The sequence below is a fragment of the Leuresthes tenuis genome, unplaced genomic scaffold (assembly GCF_036924035.1).
Source record: "Leuresthes tenuis unplaced genomic scaffold, fLeuTen1.0.hap1 SCAF_16, whole genome shotgun sequence".
NCBI lineage: Eukaryota > Metazoa > Chordata > Actinopteri > Atheriniformes > Atherinopsidae > Leuresthes > Leuresthes tenuis.
The window spans coordinates 23,886,632-23,910,308 of record NW_027325370.1 but is presented as its reverse complement, the minus strand read 5'-3'; the positions used below and the strand labels follow the sequence as shown (position 1 = coordinate 23,910,308).

Here is a 23,677-nt window from a genome sequence, read left to right as displayed (position 1 = left end):
AAATACTTGCTTCCTCACTTGGCAGCCAGTCAGCTGTTGTGAAGGACAGAGGGAGGGGAGGCACACAATCACACGGGGTCACATTTCTGCTCACCACACAAGTTCAGCTTCTACTGTTACATACAAAACACTTTACGATGTGGGCTACCTCCCAGTGTAGAGCCTGGTTACACAAAGCCTGTGAAGCGGGAGCAAAAATACACAAAACAGACCGGTATAGAATGTAACTAAAAAGACATTTGCTTCTGACAAATACTTGGAAAATACCAAAAAAACTTGCCGTGCATAAAACAGTTAGTAGATGATCAGCTTAATGAGTTAAAGGAGTTCCACATATAGTGAGGGTGGTAGATTCCAGCCCGATCTGAGGTTAAGTGAAGCTACAGTACTGAGTCTCACCTGTGGAGGGCGCTGCAGCGGAAGCTCTGCAGTTTTTTGTCTCCACTCTTTGATACCAAACACCAGCAGTGCCGGAAGTGCCTCTGATAAAGTTCAGCTGATGGGAAGTTTTGGGCGAATTGCGTTGAACCAGAGATGGAGTCAGTTTTCTCACGGTTCGACTCTTATAACTTCGAAGCTGACCAGCGGTTCGTTGACGGCCTGAAGGCTTTAAACAGGTCCGACGGAAGCAGGGAAGAGAGCGAGCTGCTGAACCTGAAACTGTTCTTTTATAACAGGTAAAAACAGCTCGGCTCCTGGTTTATTAGTATATCCAGGTTTGCCTGTGTTGCTATACAGTAGAAACACTTTGTTATATGTAAAAGCCATGTATATGGAGTTATTTTAGTCAGAAATATAACGCGCTATCATCAAAGAAATAGACTTAAACTTTGGGACAATCTGGAAACATAAAGCGGTTGGATCTTTCCATCAAAATGAGGAGCTGGATGTGAATATTCAGATAACCTGTCTCTCGTCCCTCCTGTCTGTCTGTAGGTTTGTTGAACCCATCGACCGGAGCAGCTACAAACAGCGGAGCTCTTCCTCTCATCACGTTGTGGAGCATCGGGAGCAGAGGACGCTTTCACTCTCGGATTCCGATGCCTACGAAAAGCCAGCGACAGAAACGCACGCACACCCGGAGACGACGCAGCTTTCCTTCGCAGAGGTGATGCGGCTGGTTCGGGAGGGAAAGGAAGTTCCCGGAGTGACAAAAGTGGACATACAACCCAGCAACCTGAGCCCCACTTCTTCTCAGATGCAGCGGCCTCTGAAACCCTGGGAATCTTAAAAGTGCACCACTCGAACACAAAAATAAAATGACATCTTGGTGCCACAGCTCGTCAGAGGATTACGGACCTGAGGACTTGAAAGGGGAGAGAGAATAACGGCCTCGCTTTCTCACGTGGGTGCTATAAAAAAAAGATGAATTCACTTAAAAATACATCTTCACCTTGTTGTCTTAGCTGGAGCTAAGCTCTTCTTTGGCTGATTAAGTGACTGTGAGAAAATACTGCCGACCCTCAACTCCTGCACGTGCAAGCGCACACGCACGGCTGCAGACACCACAGCAGAGGGTCAATAGGGATTCCTGAACTTTTACTTTGAGTCCTCTTTATTTGTCGATTTTAGACGGTAGAAATGAGAAAGTCATGTTGATGGAAATGTTACAGAAGATTCTTTCATTTTCAAAATGAATATTTCTGTTTGTGGGCGTCAAGTTAATGTGTGAGGCTCATGGAGATGTTTTTTATGACTGATGTTGCATCCCACAACTGCAGGGGGAGCAGAAGAGATGTGCCAAATCCTCAAGTCTTACTTTACAAACAGCATTTTTGTTCAACGTGATCAAGATCGAATGAAGGATAATAAAATAAAAAAAAACCCTCTTCTGATAAATCATACACACTTTTATTCACTGTGACCTGATAACTGTTTTCACCAAGAAAATCGACTATTCATACTTTTTTCTACATTATTTCTGATACAAACAATCAAACAACCTACACATGGCAAAATGAGAAACAGCTACTCAGGATGAACTTTCATGTGGTTTCAAATCAACAATACAAACAGGACAAGACCAAACTATGCATGCAAAGTTAGCACCGTCACACAAACAGTGAGGTAAAAGTGTCGGCAAACATTTGAAATTTTCACCGGATTTCATCGAGCGTTCGTGTGCCCAACACGTGCACATCTGGAACAGACGGTGACATATTTATCTGTGGTCAAACATGCCTCATTATTTCATTAAGTCTACATGATGCATCTGAACAACAAAAACAATTGTGCGTAAATTCATAGTTTAGAGACTCCTGAAAAAGCAGAGAATTTTAAAAGCTAAAAGTTCACTGAAAAAAAAACATAAACATCAGCACCAAACACTGAGTAAAACACAGCCCCATCAGTGAAAAGTCTCCCACACCCCTTTCCCACCAAAGCAGTGAGAGCGCTGGTTCAGGGCCGGTGCTCAAAGCCGCTTCTAAACAACGGGAACGCAGACCGGTGTTTATGAACTGTGCTGCAAACAGCACTCCTCTCTACACTTTACGAGTGGGATTAATAAATATCAACCGGTGACTAAAACACCTGGCAGAGTTTGTTTTCAGGGGCGCTGCTCACACTGTATGCATGGTGCCCACTACATCGCAGTTTGTCTCTGCGACTGTGCTCCGGGCCCCGGACCGGTAAAAGAACCGGTCCTACCAGATTTTTGGGGCCAGGTAGATAAGTTAGGCACCGACTCCGAACCAGCACAGGAAGACCTTTGGTGGAAAACCCCCACAGAGCTTTAAAGCACCATATAAACAATTTCACAGCTGGGTAACAAACAACTCATTTTTAGAACTACTGTTCTCTTGATTCGTGGATAAATTGTTAATGACATAATTTTCCTGGAGCATCTGGCACCAACATTTTTGAGCTGCAAAAAAATAACTAATTTCCCAAAGAATAACACACATAACATTGCATGTTAGAAGTGAACCAGATTTAAAGAGTTTTAGTTCATAATCTCGTGGTTATGTTGCATATTTTGCCTGAAGTTTTTTTTTTAGCATGTACTTATCCTTGCACTCTCTGAAAAATTAATACATTTAATTCATTTTTAATGTGTTGTTTTTAGTAGTGATCCAGATCTCAGGCGGCCCAAAGCTCAGTTCAGTTAAAACAGCCTTGGCATGGGCCATTGTTCTTAGTCTTAACCAGAGTTAGCTGTTTGCATGCAGCCCTAATATCTTTATAAAAAACCCTCTGCAATAACAAAAGCCACAATCTTTTTTTCTTGGCGTACATGTGTGCAGATCCATTGTTACAGTACTCAATGGTTCGCTTCTTCTCTAGAAGACACGACTTATTTCATTGTAATAAAACTCCAGTTAAAATATCGTTAACAGTCACAGTCTGTTTTCATCATACATTTGGTCAACTATAAATAAAAATCCTTAAAAAACATCAAATATGAGCACCGATGCAAATCCAGTGAGGTCATTGTAGTCAAAATCATTGCAGCACCACAGGGGCACCGATGCAGTTTGGATAAAAAGTGATAAAAAGCAGATTAAAAATTCAGTCTTCTCAATTAATCCAATGAAAGGAAGTAAAAAGCAATACACTTAATCACAGCTCATGATCTAATCAGTAGGAACAGGGTTGGATTGGATTGAAAATCATTGTGAAAGTTTGCAATATAAAAATTTAAATAGAATTCATGAAGCAAAAACACAAAGTGAACACATTTCATATTCATAAAATAGCAAATATCATTGAAAAGCCTAACTGCAGATTTTAACTAATAATGCTGTGTTGAGGTAGAGAGCAGGGCCTGTACCACAAAGTCAGCTCAGTGGCTCTTTGCTTTCCTGGCACCGAATTCAGTGGAAGAACAATGACTGAACGACATCCATGCTTTTCCCCCTTTGAGAATTCATACAGAGGAGTCTCTTGTGTGCTTACAGATAGTAAGTTGGCAATATCAGCCAAGTGACAACATATTCATAGTACTCTCACTGTGTGGCACAGGCCTGTGGTCTGCTTGGCATTACTATTTGATCACAGCAACACCATTTCTTTAAGGGAAACTGGAAAAAAAAGGAAAAGTGTCTGTGCCTGCTGGTGATAGAGGGTCATGGATGACTTGATAAATCATTGGATTAAAAGAGCTAAAATCCAAAAGTCTTTTGGAGAAAGACCACAGAATTTGAACTATAAAAGGATAAGGCATCAGGGTTACCACAACTGCTCTGATGTGAAGATTCACGTCACCATCACACTATTCACATGCAAAATAATCCTTCAGCGGGGCGAAGAGGTGACGGATTACAGGAACACTCCAGGAGCGACCCAGGACTCTCTGCCTTTGCATTCGGCCCATGTTGTTCACATCTGTGTAGTGTTTGGGGAAGCCAAAGACCCTTAAAGAGTAGGACACATGGAGAACAAAGTTACACACGATGTCAAAAGTTAATGTGCGAGTATTAAAACATCACTCAGACCAACATTCTGATCTGTTGACACCCATCTGATCATGAAAGCCATGACCGCTCCAGTTTATTTGAGCACCTTTCTTCACGTCTGGCCTTTAAAGGCCCAACGTAAACATCAAACAAGGACTTCCTGGAAGAATCATGGGGCTCTGCACAGTGCCCAAGGAGTGGACTCTGACCACTAACTAATATATGCCCAGATCCCTGAAACCTGGAACTGATGCTCTTTGCAGTCATACATTTAGGATCTTAACTTTTTGCTGCATCTTCATTTCTTGTCTGAAAACTGGGTGTATGCAGTAGACATGTTCCAGTAAAACAGAATAATAAAGATTCATATTCATGTATAGAACTTAGATGACACAATATTGTTTTTACATACAGAAAGGTGCGACACAAAGCTAAAAATGTCTGCCTGGGCACCACTGTACACCGTACTTACTGCTCCATTTCAGTGCACCACAGGTAGTCCTCTTTGCCATTCATGTTTACAGGCAGCGACCTCATCTTGCCCTGCCTTATAGAGTTGGACTTTGTTGTGATTGTGCGGACTTTGTCGAACTGCAGGGAGAGACGACAAGTTTGACATGTCAAGCGTTTAACCACAACAGAGGGGTTTCAACTGTGGTTGTTTAAGCATGCTGACAGTTTGCATTGCCACCCGTAAACAAAACACAACAGGAAATAATGATGACGGCGGATGCTTCTACCTTTGCCATGCGCCCAGCCTCCAAGCAGTCCTGGAGAGTCACTTTGTTATCGATAGATATCGCGAGATGTCTAAAGGAAAACAGGTGTGAACTCAACAGACTATTCAAAGACAGAATTATCATCTCTCAGTCTGTCGGTGCGAGTATATACCTGTTCATGCCGGGTATATTTCCCCAAAAGTAGCGTGCTCTGTGAGCAGGGCTGACTTTCACCGCATCGATAAGAACTGGATTACACTGAAAACCAAACAATGAGCATTAAAACGGTTTGTACACTTTCATCAGGGTGACAGAATACTCTGACCACCAATTAAAGGCAACTACCTCAAGGAACCGGCAGATGTCTGATTTATCGGTCGCGCTCATGAAGACCACGTTCTCAAACAACCAGAAGAAGGGCCGGTTATCTCCCTCCTTTGGCTTCAGCATAGTCAGTATGCGGTAGAACTCAAAAAAGAGTCTTCCAGTGCCCTCTGCAGGAAAAACACACACACACGGAAGGGCAGAAAGTTAATAAAGAGCATGTGTGTAGGGGATAGTGAACATGACAGCAACTTAGTCTAATCCTTAATGTTCAACATGCAAGAAAACAAGCCTTTCAGAGAAGTTAAGAAGCTGCGTACCAAATAATCCTTTTCGAAGAGGGTTGACCATGGACAGGTCGTTACACGGACTGCCTCCAATCAGCAGATCAAAAGGACCCCATTCAGCCAGCTAAGAGACACAAAGCTGGATTTTAGTTTCCAGGCACGTCGGGCTGTGTCAGATTCACATACGGAGCCGTGTTTCTGCAGCTGTACTCACGTGTTTTCTTGTAACGGTGCGAACATCATTGACATATTCAATCCTCCCCTCGTGTTTAACCATTCCCACTGCAATGGAATCGTCACAAATCTCCGAAGCTATGTATCTCTCGATCTTGAAACCAAGGTCTCTGAGCACCAGATATCCTGTCATGACGCCATGATGATTATAAGCAGATTATCAATAAAAAACCCATTTAAAACATCTTTGTATGCAAACTCCATTAATGTCGTCATTTGAATTTTTGAATCTGGCAAATGTTTAGCAGAGGGTGTCAAAGATTTTCCATAACCATGTAAAGACCGTCACAGATAGTGGCTGATTTGCTTTTAAAATGACATTGTTTGCACGACCCACCTGTTGCAATGCCGTCAAAAAGCGATAGCACCTTGATTGGTCTGCGCTGATCAGCAGGGATGGGGGGGGTAAACTCTGTGAGGCTCCTGTGATGCAAAAAAAAAATGGAAAAATGGATTAAATCTCTGCTTTTCTCCTAAACTTTTTCCAGATATAAAACTTTGCTACTCCACATGAGCTTATGACTGTGACAGAGCCTCAGACAGCAGAGGAATGGGGGTCACTGCATTTATATCAACTGAATATGAAGGGTAGCGGCAGCGCAATCACAGCCTCTGCATATTTAAAAACATTTCGGAACAAGTCCTGCTTAGAGCTCCAGTCGGTAATTAAAGTAGAAAGCACACCAATAGTTAATAAAACTGAGGCGCCGAGAGCTTTTTTTAAATAATTTATTTGCATGTGTGACATGTTTTATGACTTTTCTGTGCACACAACCAACAGTCCAGGATCACAAACTGTTTAAAGTGAGCGAGCTGTGTGTACCAAGTGAAATATAACGGCACGTCTTTACTTAGACCTGAATTCATACGTGTACATAATGCATTCCAGATGAGAAAGTCTCCTTGTCACAATAACTAGGACCTCTCCATCAATCCTTATCATTTCCGAATCACTTGCACAAATTTATAATTAAGAGTTTCCCTCCAGACAGACGAGTAGACGGCAGAAGCCATGAATCCAGCTTTGTGAAAAGAATCCGAGAAATTAAGCCCCAGCTGGATTCAGACTAAGTGAAGTTAACTTCTGTGATGGTGTAAAAAGCACGCTCTGCAGCTTATTGGCTCGTAATTAGCAGTGGCAGACTCCACATTAATGTTCAGCTTTCAGAAAGGTCTTCATTCTAATGCAAACTCTCTGCACTCACTCTGTGTTTGAGGCTTTTGGTTTATTATACTGGTTTTAGACAATGATTGGCTTTATAATTTGAGACCTTTAACTATCCTTTACAATTTCAAACCAAAAACCAAAAGACAACAGTGACACAGACATGCATTTCCTATTCTTCAGCTACTATATAACAAGACTTAGCATGTAATACGGGTGTGGTACTTACAAATGCCAAGGCACTGTTGTTGGCAAAAAGGTCTTGAATCTTAACACTCCAGTTTGGTCTGAGTTTAAAGTTTCCTTTACACTGTGATGGCTCGCACATGTAGCAGCTCCAGGGGTCGACATCTTTTAGTCTGTCAAAAGTTCCTGTGCCCACCAGGATATCCAGACACTCCTTACAGAAACATCTGGAAGAGACAGAGACCACCAGAGTGATGCGTGCGTGATGGAAAGATCAAGTGCAAACAAAAGAGTAATAAGGGTGAATATCTCGGTGAACTATTTGTTAGTTGATTAGAATAAGACAAATTCATGGTGGGTTTGTTTCTGTGATGACAACTACCAAAATACCGAGCTCAGAACTCAGAGACAGAGAGGAAGAGGGGCAAATCTACTGCCTGCAGGACATATTAGTTACGCTGATTATCTGTCCACAACTGGAGCAACAGCAATCACAGCGACACTCATTAACGTCAGATTCCTTCACTTTGCACAAAAAATCTAAATTAGAACATGCAGCTTTTCATCTATGATATTATGGGATGCAGGAGCTGGGATTATGACCAATGAGACGAACATTCGGTGTCCCCCTTCATAAACACCTGACTGCAGGTGGATGTTGATTCAAACATTAAATATTCAGGAAAAACCATAATAATGCACTTAGTTTGGTGTGTCATGACATGCTTGAAAAAAGAGATAAACAGAGCAGATTCATTTGCTGGCACGTGAGCAGTGATTACCTGCAACAGCTGGCGTTGCCACACAGAATGACCTCTGAGCCTGCGCAGCACACAGTGCAATACGACTGGTAGCCATCGTCATCGTAGCGATACAGCGTCTCTGTGAAGTTGTCCTGCAAACAGCGACAGAATTGTTCACAACGACTGTTCGTGGCGGCTGTGATTCGGATGATCAAACACAAACACTCGGCTTGGATGCAGTAAAGCAGACAGAATGAAGTAGACACATGCGGACCGTTGTGTTAATAAATCACCTTGCATTTCAGACAAAGACCACCTTCAAACAACGGGTGCTGCACATCAATCTCAGATGAGCCACAACACAAGCAGAAATCTGAAATGAAACATGTCCTTAATATCACTGATTTAGTGTTCATGCCAACGGTTTTAAATCACAAACTTCTACACTTACCTTCGATGGCTTTGCCTTTCTCTTTGATGTTCTCGATGATTGATTCTGTTCAGAAAAATAGGAAAAACAAACCACAAGTCAGAACAATGATGTAATCTTTCCAAGTCTGTGAAATCGATCAAAACTATTACGAACCTCTGTTGTAGGTGATGGTGACCGCGTTTGCCTTATTCTTATATACATATTTTCTTTTTGGTGGGGGCTGGTAATCCGACATCGACGCGTCATCAGATTCTTGATGTGCTGTGGGATCTTTCAAGTACAGGAAAAAATGTGAAGCAAAATTCTGGTTCTTTTTGGCATTCCAAAAGGAAAGTTAAATTGATGATAAAGACTGATAACAGAAAAAAAAACGGATTATTTTGCTGTAAACTCGTCCTACACATACTGCGTGAGCTTTTAATATGACGAATCATAAAAATGTTTGCCATAAAGTACTTTACGCGTTCATGAACCTCCCTGATGACGATCAAACTAATGACAATTTGAAAACATGAACGTACCAGGAGGTGACAGTCGCTCAGGTCCATGAGGTAGGAATCCTTCAGAAGCCCAGTCTACCATCATCTTCAGCTCCTTTTCTTTATTACCTTCTGCCTGAGCAAAAGACTTTCCACATCGCTCACCTGCCAACTACAAACACCAATGTGATCAAACTCTGGAGCGACTCTGCTCAATCTTACATGAAAACCTTCAAAATAACAACTAGACAACTAAACAGAGATGAGAGATGCGTTGCATGTCTTACTTCCATGTGCTGCTGTCCTGTAATACTCACCAACCACATTCCGCTGCTGTGTTTTGAATCGTTCTGCATATCATTTTTCAAAATGCATTACGAGTTGTTTCAAAGTGCAAATCCTCGCCGTTTTAAAAAGGGTTCACAATTTTTGAGATGCCAAACAGCACAAACTGCAGCTCCTTCTTTTCTATTGTGGAGCAAAGCTGTGTCGTCTTACTTTCTTTGGTCTAAACAAGCAAATACCCAAAGAACCACTACACGCTTAATGCTAATTTCACCGTTAGAGACAGAGGAAAAGGGACGCTTAAGCTTTTGCCACTTTGTAAAGTTGCCATTCCTTCTCACAACACTTAAGACACGACTTAAGAGCATTGAGAATTTCCAGTGATGAAGTGTTTCAGTTGCTTTCTGTCCTATTTTTTCGACCAACGTGTCTTAAATTGGAGTTAACCCAACAGATCACGACTGCAGGCAGCCAAGTGCAGTGTATGGACCTTCTTTTTCTTCCTCAGCCACGCCTTTGTCAGAATGAGGCTTTACACCGACTTGTTGCGGGAGAAGATATCTTTTTAAGGGAGCCTTGAACGATACACCTTTAAGTAGATGTAGCTCTAGAACCTCAGTGCATTTTTCTGCATTGATGCTGCCATCACAGAAGTGTAAATGAGCTTTAATACAGCCCAATACCATCACATGGCCTGGCTTTTGAACTTGTTGTTTATAACAGATCTATTTGGTTCGTGGTTCAGCAGCACATGCTCTTCAAAAAAGATCTTAAATACAGATCATAAAGAGCACCGCTTGTGTTTCCACTGTCCATTTCAGATGCCTCCAGAGAAGTTGACTTCTCCCTCTGGACAAGGTTAAAATAAGTAAATAATCCCTTATTTTTTTGCCCAGCATTTTAATGATCCTCTACACAAAGACTAAGCGCACCATTGATGCTGCTTTTGTACCAATCCTCTGTGGACATCAACTGTGCGTAAAGACGTTTACCTCTAACCGGGCGCATATTCATGCATGACATGACTTTGATGAGACAAATCATAAAATAGGTTTGCTTCACGCGGTGTTTAATGAAAAGTCAAAGCAGTTTGCTTTTAACCCATTCATTTCAACAGCTTGTGCCATGCAATGATGGTGTGACACCGCTGAGAAAAGCACACAGCTGACACAGCACGTACTGAACCGAACTTTAGCTGAGAACTTTGCCCTGTGGCGAGTGCTGCTGCAGTCAGTACAGGAAGCATCCACCCAGGCACAGAAAGCAGAATGGAGGCCAGGGCAGTGCATGTTGTGTTTGGTCTGAAAGGGCCATAACTCATTTGGCAAAGAGAATAGCGTTAAGAGGATGTGTGAGGACAGGCACTGTAGAGAAGAGCAAGGATGTAAATCAATCACTTTACACGCTGGCTGTGGGTTCAGAACAAAAACAAAAACAAAAAACGGAGACATATTTTGATTACCTCAAGGATTTGGTAGATGGCTTTCTTGTACATGGGCAAACTGGCAAAGGAGTTTTTGCAGAAGCACTTACTAAAGGCTCTAAATGGGTAGAGTCGCTCTGTGTAGATCTGCAACAGAAACCATTGGCGATATGTAAACATCTGTGAAGTATTGCTGTATCCTGAACAAATAAACAACAAAACAAACAGCCAAGCGCTGTATTTCTAACCTCAGAGAACATCCCATCTCCAAACCACTCCACCCTTCGCATGCCTGAGGGAGCACTCTTGGTTTTCCATGGCATCACCATCCCCGGCCACCAGGAAAAGCCCTTTATTTTACCCCACACCAGCTCCCCGGTCAGAAAGCCCTTCCCATCCTTTGAAGAACAAAGACAAAAAGCTGATTAATCACAAAGGATCTAACACACAGAACCATGACATTACTATGACACGGTGGTAGACTTAATGGCTGTTTCTCAATCTTTTTAAACCAAGAGGTGATTACGTTACCCGGTAGGCATGTTTGCGCCGTCCTCTGGTTGGTGTGGGTTTACTGGAAGGTGATTTTTCTTCTAACTGAAAGCAAAACATAATTACAACGTCAAACAGAACAAAATATAGCAGATAACTTAGACGAGGACATTTATTTTTTCTTGTTAATTTAATTGGTTTAAAACAAAATGCGAGGGAGCCTTTAAACAGTGTATCACCATTAAATTAATTGCTTTTGTAAAACAAACAAAAACATAATAAACTGTTTTGTTTATTACACAGAAGTGTAAATGAGCTGTACATATAAAGGAAATTTGCAATAAATGATATATTTGGACATTAAATTCAAGATGCATTTTTCAAACTAAACTTGAACATTACAGGCATGACATCAGTGTCAGCTCAGACACCGTTTATCACAGAGCCTTAAAGACTGTGTTTTGGATGGATGTCATGCCCCTCCCATGCTCAGTGAGGAATGCTCTTTTCAGGCACCCACTAGAAATCAAGACCAATTCAGCACGTGTGTAACGAACCTATTGATTGTATTTACAATGAGTCTCAATGTCAGCTTTTTTAACAGCACACACGTTTCTCTTGTAGATCTGTAAACCAATCATGGAAGGTCCTGTCTGAGGAAGATGATGAGCTACTGATTAATACTAATACTTTACATATCAGAAGCCCATTACCTACTTTTAAGCCTGTTAAGGAAACTGATTGAATGCAAATACCCTGTAGATGGGTACTGTAGGTGGACCCTGTAGATTAAGTTCTTCAGTATCAGTTACACCCCCCCCCCCCACACTACAATTTCAATTGTATTTACATTTAAGATTGTAAATACAATCTCAAATGCAAACTACACTGTCATTATTGAACATAAACCAAGCCAAAATGCAGAGGCAGTATGTGAAAAACTAAGTACATCCTTACTGCTTTCACAATAATCAAGAGGTTAAGCAGCAACTGGAAATTGACAATCAAATGCAGTTGCAGTTGGCATTTTGCTGGGATGCGGAATTCGGGTTTAACACAATGACAAGGAGGAAATGCATGTTGGAGTTAATGAGAGTACATTTAGAAAAAGACTGAACAGGTACGACTTGTTTGGAATGATTACCAGGAGAATGCTTTTTATTTCTAAAAAAAAAGAAGAAGGCAGCACAGCTTAGGTTTGTAAAGTTGCATCTGAACAAACCACAAAAACTTCTGTAACAATGTTGTATAAGAGATGTTTGGTCATGATGCACAAAACAAACCCAGCATATTAACCCAAACACCTCATACCAGCTGTCAAGCACGGTGGTGGAAGGCTGATGATTTGGGCTTGTTTTGCAGCCACAGCACCAGAACACTTTGTAGTCACTGAGACCACCAAGTCCTCTGTATACCACAGTATTCTAGAGTCAAAAGTGAGGCCATCGGTGTCAGTTAAAGCTCGACTGAAACCATGTTCTGTATTCTGGTTTACTTCCTTTTTAGTTTGCATAAGGTAACTTATGTTTAACACGTTTACTTCCTCGTCACAGCCGACTGCCACGCATCTGTTGTTAATTTGTCATTAGTTTCCTCAGTACTTTTTCTGCCTATTCTCCTTAGTTCACTGTCACACCATTCTCATGGTCATTCCAGGACCAAGTCTAAGTCTCCTGGTTGCTGGCTGCTCTCCCAGCCATGACTTCCCCTACAGGTCCCCTGACAGATAACACACTCTCATTACACACCCAAATTTCTTGCGCATTCAAATGGATGCAAAACACTTGATCACCCATGTGAGTCCATCAATCACAAAGGTTAAAAGAAAGGCAATAAGCTGTTCGTACATGAGACCAAAGCTTGAAAGATTTCTACCACGGGACAAAATACTGTGTGTTGTTCTGCTTTCAAGCATCATAGTAAGCTGTGATATTCAAGTCAACTAATAGGGTTGAATTTATTTCTCAAGTCAGTGAAATCACATTCTGAAGTCGCGAAAGATATAGCTTCTTCTTCGTGTAGATGTAACTGGTTAAGAGAAAGAAGATTAATGTGGAAGGAAATCTTCTTACCTCTTGCCCCAAAGCGCCATTCAGTCCAGATATTTCATCATCACCACGTGGAACTTTGAAAACAAAAGTCAGCTTTCAGCATTAAAATCAGAGACATCATGACTGAATTCTGGTGAGTTCAGAGTGAAAGTATGAAGGTTTACAAGATTCTGAACACAATGCAAATAAAAATCTATAATTGTACATCTTACACTTTAGCTTGGTGAGGCGGACTTCACATGACTTCACTTTCGCATCAAGACCGTTTAATCCTAAAAATTGGCAAAAGAGTAAAATAACATGAGGTACACAATGAAAATACATCCCAGTGTTTATACATTCATCAAGCAGAAAATACCTCCACATCGCGCAATGATATAACCATTAGTTTGTTAAAATGAACTGAATGAAAACGTAATGTCCTTGTTTAATGGAGTATATTTAGTCATACCACGAGTGTGAACATGGGAGTCCTTGCTGCTGGTGCTGTCAGACATGTCACACTCGCTTTCTGTTGAGGCTTCACTCTCCGAAAATACCGCGGCGGCATCATTTCCTAAGGCCTTAGATGGGACGTACAAACACCAAGTGAACACAATCAGTTAAACTTTCAAAAACTCAACATAGACAAGCATTGCAACACAGCTCCTCTGCTAACATACCTGAGTAAAAACTTGCTGGGCATCAAGAGGACACGGCAAGCACAGCAGGGTCAAAACAAGCTTCCTGAAGATTGAGGTAGGCTCGGTGTCTTTCAGAACCCTGACCCAATGCTTCTCCAGTGGAACCAATGTTGTCTCGTCCTCGACTCCTTCTTCACTTTCACCCTCCACAGCCATTTGTTTCTCGAGGAATTCCTGTGTGAGCTGTTTGACCTCTTCAGGGGAGCTGCAGGCTCCAAAGTTGGTCCCAAGCTCCTCTATTGCATCCTGGGTTACTTTCAGCCTTTTTTGAGGGTTTAGTAGATGAGCTATGCTTTTTAACACCCTGTCACTTAGAGGCAACCGCTCTGCAATGCAAGTTGTGAGTGCAATGTAGAACGACAGCACCTCTTCTTGTAACTGAGACAGTGTCCCGGCTGCTTCTGGTGTTTTCAACAAGTCTTCCACAGCCTTCCCCCCGAGATTGAGATCAGGACTTGAGAGGTGGGATTTCTTATTCTTCAGGACTTGAGCATCACCGTCCTTGAGGTAGCGAACAGCAGCATGCGGCTGAAGGAAATAAGAGGTGTATGTGCCTAGCAGGGAGCTGGCTTCTTCTAGGATGTGCAGCATTTTAGGCCAGGAAGCTCCCTGTGTTTGCCTCTGAAAATGTTGTAGTGGTTTCAAGGCCTGTTCCAGGAACAGAAATGTTGCCATGACTTTGGGATCTTTCAGCTGGGAGCAGATTAACTTGGCTTTTATATCGTGATCGTGACGAGAGTTGAAGTAAAGGGCAAGATCTGTCCATATAGCCAAGATTTTTGTGACTAACAGGCAAAATTTAAGGCAGCTGGTGCTGAGGTAAAACGAGCCGTTCTTACTGACATCTGAGCCAAAAAGAGCCTTGAGGTTATCATTTTTGGTAGAGCAAGACATGTAGTATTCATGAAGGTCAGCTATCAACTTTCGAGACTGATTGGAGAGCTCCTTAACCCCAGCATGACAAGCATCATCAGCAATGGTATACAGGTCACTTAAGGCAACTATGTTTGGGTTGAGCTCTCTGAGCTGCGAGCAGATCTGCTCTGAGGACACTCCGTTGCCTCTGAAATAAACAGCAACAAGATTATCTGTGGATAGCTCAAATTTCCTCAAGGTCTGCACCGCTGCCGCATCTCCATCATCCACTGACTCAAGTGCATCCACAAATCGGATGCAGTGGCCAGAAGCTTCAACATCAAAAAACCCCACAAGGACCACCGAAACAGTGTCATCTTTTCCTATCGTTACACCTCCATAAATGTAAATGCAGTAAGGAGTGTTTCGGCAAACAGATGCGATGTCTCTGGGGTACTGCAACCCTAGCTTATGGCGGATAAAATGTCTCGACACCTGTTCACCTTCAGCAGATCCAGTGTAACAGTGATTGCGAATGAACCGAGCAGCTGCATCGCTACAAGGCAGCGGCTTAGGGACTTGGCTTTGGAGGCCAACTCTCTTGGAAATGCCACTACTTTTCATGTGTTTGTTTGTTTCCTCGTGTCGCTTAAGTTCAGAACACCCTTCAGTAATTGTGTGGAGTTTAGTGCGACACACGGAGCAGTAGGTAAAATCTTCTCCAAAAGTACTGCGGTCTGCCCATTCAAAAGTTTCCTTCCACTTTTCAGTGTAAGGAAATCTTTTGCTCGATGTTTCATTGTCCTCCTTTTCCATGTCTGATTCCGATTTAGCGGTCCCTGATAAAGCAATAGAAGAAACATTACTGCTTAAGTGTTGTATGAGTGTCAATCAAAATACACCAAAATCACCCTCTTATTTCATCATAAAAGAGAAATGAAGAGTTGGGCTAAACTTACATGAAGGGGGAGGCGATGGAACCGGGTGGATTTCATGGACGTTCTTCGCTTTCACAGGGCTGTATACGTCGCTTCTGACATTTGCTGCATAGAAAACTTTGAACCACTTCAGGAACTCAAAGTTGCTTTTAAAATCACCGTTGACAAGTTCCTCAACTGGAATGGCCTGTATCAATGAGACAAAGACCACTTCAGTACATGACAGCTCAGTATATTATACCTTACCCTACTTTCACAGTGGAGAATTCGGCTGAAGTCTGTGAGTTACAGTAAAATTCCATGTGTTAAGTCTGTTCTGTTAATACATCATAAAGCTACTGTCAGCAGGTGGATTACTACAGTGAAAGAAAAAGAACATTAACACAAAGAATAAGATAATATGTCATGTGTTTTTGTTCTGAGGTAGTATTCACCTTATTCAAATGAGGTAAGCCAAACTATTTATTTTTTTTCTCTCATTACGCCCTGATGCAGAAAATCTTAAAATTCAAAAGACAAATTTGAAATTTTATGGCCAAACTACAACTGTACTGTGATGCACCTTCTCATACTGCAATGGTGAAGAGGTTGTCATGCGAAGTAAACTTTTTTCTTGAGTCGATACCAACAGCGTTACTACTGCAGTGGTGCAAAATTCTCACAAATTAAATTAGTTGTAGAAAAGTGATATTTTCAGCTACTGACATTCTCTGCCACTACTAGGCAACCGCCGTCCTCTTGGAATGTTAATAAGAATTCTTATGGTGATACAACATGTTGTCAGAACACCGAGACTCTATAAAGGTTAGAATAACGTACCTCCCCTGATGTGCACACTGCAGCTCTCATCATCGCTACCAAAAAACAAGCCCCAGACTAAAATATTTTGTTAAACCACCTTTAAGATACGATTATAACAAAAGTGCAATGTCACATTAATTTCCATCCAGAGTTGCTTTCGTTTTTAAATCCCATCTTAATAACAGGAGAGTCGGGCTGACTTTATGCAAACCTTATTCCAATTGAAAACAAAGCTGGAGATAAGGTCTCCACATCACTATGTGGTGGTCAATCCATGTGTGAAAACAGCTTGCTCATCCAGAACCAGTGCCAAAAGACAATGTTTCGATGGAAAAACCTGCTCATGCAGTATATTTAGGAAGGCAACTGACCTCTTGTTTTAGGACACATAACATTGTAGACGTACACGTAGACCTACCTGTGGCAGATAATTTGCTTAGTTAAATTCAGGAGCCAGAAGCAAAAACGCTGCGTACACACACAAACCTTTCTCACGCCTTTTCCCCATAACCCGGTATGAAGCCGTCATACCGGTTTATGTGGTACAATAAATACACATACAAAGATACAAAACCTATTAATTAGTGTAGCATGGACACAATCCGAGTTAATACAACAGAAGCAGACTTTCTGGTTTTATTGTAAGCTCAGCATGAATGTGCAGAGCGCCGACGAGCACCGTCGAAGTGGAGCGACATACTTCAGATAAATTTGTATAATGTACCGTCAACCTTAGACCCCAGTGGAAATGTAACAAAATTAGAGATGAAATAATCTTCTGACTCCCGAAGAAAAAAAAAAAACTGGGCAATTTCACAGTTTTGGTTTAGTTTGTTAGTTTAGTTTACGAACACCTAATAAAAACACACTCACAAAATCATGTGTACATAAATATATATACACCCAATTTCAGTCATGAGCCAATTTTTGGGCTGTGTACTGCATGTCTCATAACTTTGTAACTAACATATTCATCAAACTGATATGAAAACACGCAACTAAGCACAGCAAATTCCAAGGACTTTGTGATTCTTCTTTTCAGAGTTCTTTTCCCTCACACAAACAGATTATTTTTAAATGAACTCTTCTTTTAGATTTAATTTATTATTTAAAGGAAGTACAAACCCTTCTAACATCCTTCTTGTTGAAGGCCTCCTGGAGTAAACTGAAGTTGTGCCTACAGTCATCCTCGCTTTGTGCAGCCAACTTCACCTCGGTCATATCAACAGATCCAGGGAAAATGCAGTCCATGAGCTGACAGTGGCACGCACCTGAGAGAAAGATGGTTCAGAAATTGTAAACCATGCTGGTGGAAGTCAGAACCTTGATTTGCTGTTATCAAACTGTGCCTATAATTGACATATAAACCAATCATAAGGAAATACTAACACAGTAACTAACACACTATAGTTATTCCCAAAGCTGTTCCAAATTTGTTTAATATAATCAGTGGCCCCTAACCAAGGCTCTAATACACCTGTGGTGTATAACAGTCAAACAGTCAGTTAAACAGCCAAAGTGCATAATGTACTGTGGCTGTTAGTGATTAAAGTCAGCTAAACCAAGGACATGGAAAACTGTATTAAGATGAATCACCTGAACGCGCCTCTCGTACATCTTTGAAGTTTGTCTTCAGCAGCTTGTTGATCCAGGTGAGGAGATAAAAACGGCTGGATTTATCGTGGGAGGACGCTGGAGTCACAGCCTCTGTACTTGCCATTGTGCAGCTCACTGAGGAATAAAACAATTCCACAAGTATAAATTACATGCTAAGAATAAATAATCAGGTAAAAGTTGGTATACATCATCCTCCAGGCTTTATTCCACTCAGTAAATCCATCTTTTGGAGCTGTCAGTTTTTTTTTTTAACCATTGAAACTGGTGCAGGACAAGGAATAGTTTTGTTGGCTCTTCCCCTCTTTACAGCATCATTATTTCTGCTCTACCAAAATAAAATGATCTGACATTAGATGTGTATGTTTTATACAGTTTAACCTGATCTGTCAAAGGTTAAATTCCATACTGTGGAACAAAACATCTGTCTGTGTTGCAAATGCTAGTATTTACCTCCTGGATTTTTAAGGGGGTGGGGTATGTGGGTGAGACCCGGCCATTGGGTGGGTTGCCTAATCCTTATTTGTCTGACTGACTGCGGAAGATAAGGACTGAGATTCACATATCAAATTCAAACCCTTCCCGTTTGCGATTTCGGTTTCATCTGACTGTCCTATAGTCTTGCGTACATAAGAAAACTGAAATGAGCTGAAGCTGAGCGCAGCGGGACACTTGAGCCATGCTGCCGCTACTATTACTCCCCCCCCCCCCCTCAATGTATAGAAAACGAGTGTGAAATCTCGCGTTGACTGTCTTTTGCCGCGAACTTCTCCAATGCACAACTTTCCCATGCATGGAAACTTGAGCTTTAAAATATGATCTTTAGAGTACGATCATATTACTTTACACAGGAGAAAGCAAATATTGAGCACCCAAAGTGGTACAGTGATAATCACGCCGACCGGCAAATAATCTCCATTGGGTGCATTCGTATGCAGACTTTTGTTCAGTTTCACTTGTGTTCCATTGCAAATTCTATGCATGCACGGTGCAGAAAATACAGGGTAGAGATTTGTTGTAACATTACGCATGCCTCTAAAAGTATGTTACAATCCAACATGTTAGAAGCATGCACGTGTGTTATTTCACTTACCGATATCGAGAAGCTAACAGAAGACTATTTAGATTATTTAGGAGACCTAATCTGTCCCGGATCAAACTACTAGTGTTTCCGTATGTTTGAGCTGGTCTTTGTGTTGTGAACCACAGACGGCTTCATTCACAATAAATCAAGACAATGAAAACCGCATTAACCCAAACCCAAGTGTATCGCCTTCAAACTACCGACACAAGAAAGGGTCCGAACTGATCAGAAGCGGCTTCTTTTGTGTATATATACAACAGATGAGTGACTTACCACGGCCGTTTCCCAGGATGAACAGACGGCTTTCCCCTCTCCCAGCTCAGCGTTACTGCACGTTCTTCTACCGGCCCTTGTGACGTCCAAACAACCTAGGCACGATTCATTGGACGATCGACACTGGAGGCTGTCCCATAGTAGGATGCTACCCGTGAAACTTGCTTGTGGAACCCGCATCCATATCAAAAACTTGCTCAACAGGCCTGTTGTCCAGTGGCTGTATTTAGCCATATTAGTTCATTTAATTCAGGACACTCTAAACGCCACAATAGACCCACAATTTAACACTGCCGCCCCCTAAAAATGTTGATCGACAAAAATAGCAGAAAGCGTAGTTAGCACTTAGTAACTTAATTGACATTTCGACGCTCCCCCTGAAGCCCAACCACTGTAGCTGAAATATTCTGTAACTTTGGCACGTTATAGTTTAAAACACGATATGCAGTTATATTACTACACTAAAGGCAGTATTTTTCGCCATTGACCAAACTTTAAAAAAGTCAGCCTGACAACGTCTGTGCTTGCTAGTATTTTAAAGCTAGCTAAAATAATGTAGGAAATTTCAACTCGCAACTCGTGCTTCTTAAGACACAATTCTCACAAAAAAGAAAAAATATAAGTTGTGTTAAAATAACCAACGACCAGGTAAGCTGAATTTCTTACCAGTCTCGTTTCCTGCAAACGTTACACATCTCGTTGTAGTGTCATCATGGTGCACGAGCCATTAAAAGCAACAATGCCCATGTAAAACAACGTTTCTAATGCGAAGTTAAAGTTTGCCAACCGCCCAAACAAATTACTACAATAATGTGCTCGGGTTACCAGATCTGCTCGGGGCCCTGCGCCTGTTTGGGTTTACGTTTACCCCACTATTTACATTTTATGAATGAAGTATTTTTTTGCCAATATGAGGTTATTTAATAGAAACTTTATTACAAACTACATTGCGTCCCATTTCATAAGAATCAGATGTGCTCGGGGTGAAGTCCCTTTCGAAAGATAATGCTGGATTTCTTTGTAAAAGCCGTCCATGTTTCCTACGAAGAGCCGCGAAAACGACTTCAATAGGTTGTTTTTTTTTACCTCTTCAGTAAGTTGTCCGGACCAATCACATTCCCAATCACATTCCCTTACGTCATCGTACCAACGTCCAGCCAATAGGCGCAGGGCCCCGAGCAGATCTGGTAACCCGAGCACATCTGGTACCTACAACGGCCTTCTAGATTTTCCCCGTATGTGGCCATTCTTCCTACCACTAAAGACAGCGCTGTTCTGGCCTTGGCAGCCCAAAATGTCTGCCGTGTTAAAGCAATGCATCTATGGTGGCCATTTTGTAACAACGACCATTACACAATCTTCACCAAAGGAAGGGACGTTATGGGGAGTTATAAAAGTGGCAGCAGATACAAATGTTAAACAACTCTAATTGTGAATTTTATATGATCGTTTATTTGTCTGGATGTAGGTTTAACTTCATCTAATATATGGCACCGATTGGTAGCCAATTGAAAGCTTCAGACGAAATTAAGTATTGGAAAGTAGGCTATTTCAAAATGGTAAAAAAAAAAGGTATTTCTGGGATAGTATGGATGTTGTTTTGGGTTTCTAAATTCTGGAAATTTTCAAAGTTGGAAACCTTCCATTGGAAATAACGGGAATAAAGTGAAAATTTTCCAAATTTAAGGTTGGGAATTTAAATATAGTTGGTAAAAGTACATTGTAGCATAATTTTGGCTTAAACAATCAGATTTGATTTGAATTGAGTATCTACGCTTGTCCTCAGTCACAGACACAGCAGACTACATACATCCCCCACATGCAGTGTGCATTCCTCCATCACATGTACAGATGATTTCTATAATTCTGAACTACTAAAGCTACACATTCGATCCCAAGGACTTCATAAAGTCGAGTAAACTTTTATATTATGAGACAGATATATTTGATTTGTGTTAAAGTTTAACTAGCCACTATTAAATCAAAATGTATTCATACAGTAGTTCGCAAACTGGTAAACCAGATTTGCAAAATATAAGCTTGCACCATTTTATCTTATCATGGTACTGGCTACCCCTAACATGATTGCTGTTTCCTTTTTCCTGTGATGTGTCCTGCTAGACGATTTTCTGTAACCATATACAATTTTCTACAGCATCAGTTGTAAAACATTTTTAAGACCATTCCACAGTTTATAAATTGAAGTAAACATATTGAACATTCAATTTCAATTAAATTAAATTACATTTTATTTATATTGCGCCAAATTACAACAATTGTCATCTCAAGGCACTTAAATAATATAGTCCAATTCAAGCCAATTGGAATTCAATTCATTGTAATCATAATCCAATTCATTCATATAGAGCCAATTCAAAAAATAATATCCTAGCTAAGGAAACCAACAGATTGCACCGAAACTTGTCTTCAGTCCAATCTCCCGTCCTGAGCGTGCCTGAGGCGACTGTGGAAAGGAACGACTCCCTTTTAACAGGAAGAAACCTCTGGCAGAACCAGACTCAGGAAGGGTGGCCATCCGCCTCGACCAGCTGGGGTTTGAGAAGACAGAAAAGAGGGAAAAGAGGGGGGGGAAACACCATAATGCCATTCAAAGGATACCTGTTGGAACACAAGTTAATAACCACAATAATGTCACAATAATGTCACATGTACATAATATCATTTGAGAAATTAAACAGGGTGACAGATGAGGTCCCCCAGCAGTCTTAGCCTATAGCAGCTTAACTATGGGATGTTTCAGGATTACCCGAGCCATCCCTAACTATAAGCTTTATCAAAAAGGAAAGTTTTAAGCCTAATCTTAAAAGTGGAAATGGTGTCTGCTTCCCAGACATTTACTGGCAGCTTATTCCACAAGAGAGGGGCCTGATAACTGAAGGCTCTGCCTCCCATTCTACTTTTAGAAACTCTGGGAACAACAAGTAAACCTGCAGTTTGGGAGCGAAGTGCTTAGGAAAATGTCTTACAATGAGATCATTAAGATATGATGGAGCTCGGTCATTAAGAGCTTTATATGTGAGGAGAAGAATCTTAAATCTATTCTGAATTTAACAAGGAGCCAATGAAGAGAAGCTAAAACTGGAGAAACATGATCTCTCCTGTTAGTTCTCATCAGAACTCTGGCTGCAGCATTTTGGATCAGCTGGAGGCTTTTCAGAGAATATGCGGGACAGCCCAAAAATAAGGAATTACATTAGTCCAATCTTGAACATCCATTTTCTATCCATTTTCCCCATTTAGGGTTGGGGGCTGGAGCCTCCCCGCTGCTATTGGGCACCCTGGACAGACCATCTCAGGGCCACAGAAATAAATTAGACAAGCAACCATTCATTCTCACACTCACTCCTGGTCAGTTTGGAAGTACCAGTAATGTAACATTTATGTTTTTGGACGGTAAGAGGAAGCTGGAGTACCCAGAGAGAACCCACGCAAACACAGGGAAATGAACATATACGCAGAAGGACCCCAGACAAAACTAGGAAAACTCAATTTTCTATACTCACTTAATCCAGCCCCCCGTGACCCACTTATAGGGTCGTGGGGCTGGAGCCTATCCCAGCTATCATTGGGCAAGAGGCAGGGTACACCCTGACAGGTCATCAGTCCATCACAAGGCCACACAGAGACAAACAACCACACAGTTACACACTCCTACATTTTAGAAACACCAATTAACCTAACCTAACTTAACATGCATGCTTTTTGGATGGTGGGAGGAAGCTGGAGTACCCAGAGAGAACCCATGCACACCCTCTTTCTATGAGGTGATGGTGGTAGCCACCACACCACCGTGCAGCCCACCACCACATAATAGCCCATAATAACCATATCAGAATAATTTTCCTGATCATTCTTGAAGTTAAAATCCTTAAAATCCCATTCTAGTTCTCAGAGGTATTGCATCATTCCAAGAGTGTTTATAAAAGCAATCCTCACTACATCAAGAGGTGTCTTGAAGTACCAAAGGTGTGAAAAGATACAAAGGATTAAGACGTAAGGTGAGTATAGTCACAATGGGTGCTCACACCATAGACATATAAAAAAATATCTGTGACCTGTAAGTTCATACCTAAAAGACTGATAAAATATACTGTAAGTAACCTTTCCCACCCTGGAGGAAATCTTTCGGTCCCACAGCAACAATACAACTATAAAACTATACAACTATACACAGTGACTTTTTTTTTAGA

At 41.4% G+C, this 23,677-nt stretch overlaps 1 protein-coding gene across 1 annotated transcript; it reads right to left on the bottom strand.

Moving 5' to 3' along the window:
- Positions 1-3,344: 3,344 nt before the first annotated feature.
- Positions 3,345-19,573, bottom strand: LOC140271474 (uncharacterized). Its single transcript, XM_072366711.1, is given in 26 exon segments — positions 3,345-4,355; positions 4,870-4,988; positions 5,138-5,207; positions 5,289-5,374; positions 5,462-5,610; positions 5,761-5,851; positions 5,942-6,087; positions 6,299-6,365; positions 6,367-6,384; positions 7,356-7,539; positions 8,095-8,207; positions 8,349-8,428; positions 8,507-8,551; positions 8,642-8,758; positions 9,010-9,139; positions 10,715-10,822; positions 10,924-11,073; positions 11,207-11,272; positions 13,240-13,292; positions 13,431-13,490; positions 13,670-13,781; positions 13,881-15,595; positions 15,716-15,881; positions 17,621-17,766; positions 18,092-18,226; positions 19,467-19,573. Coding segments are annotated over 25 exon segments (4,257 nt in total). The 5' UTR covers positions 18,216-18,226; positions 19,467-19,573; the 3' UTR covers positions 3,345-4,213.
- Positions 19,574-23,677: the final 4,104 nt, after the last annotated feature.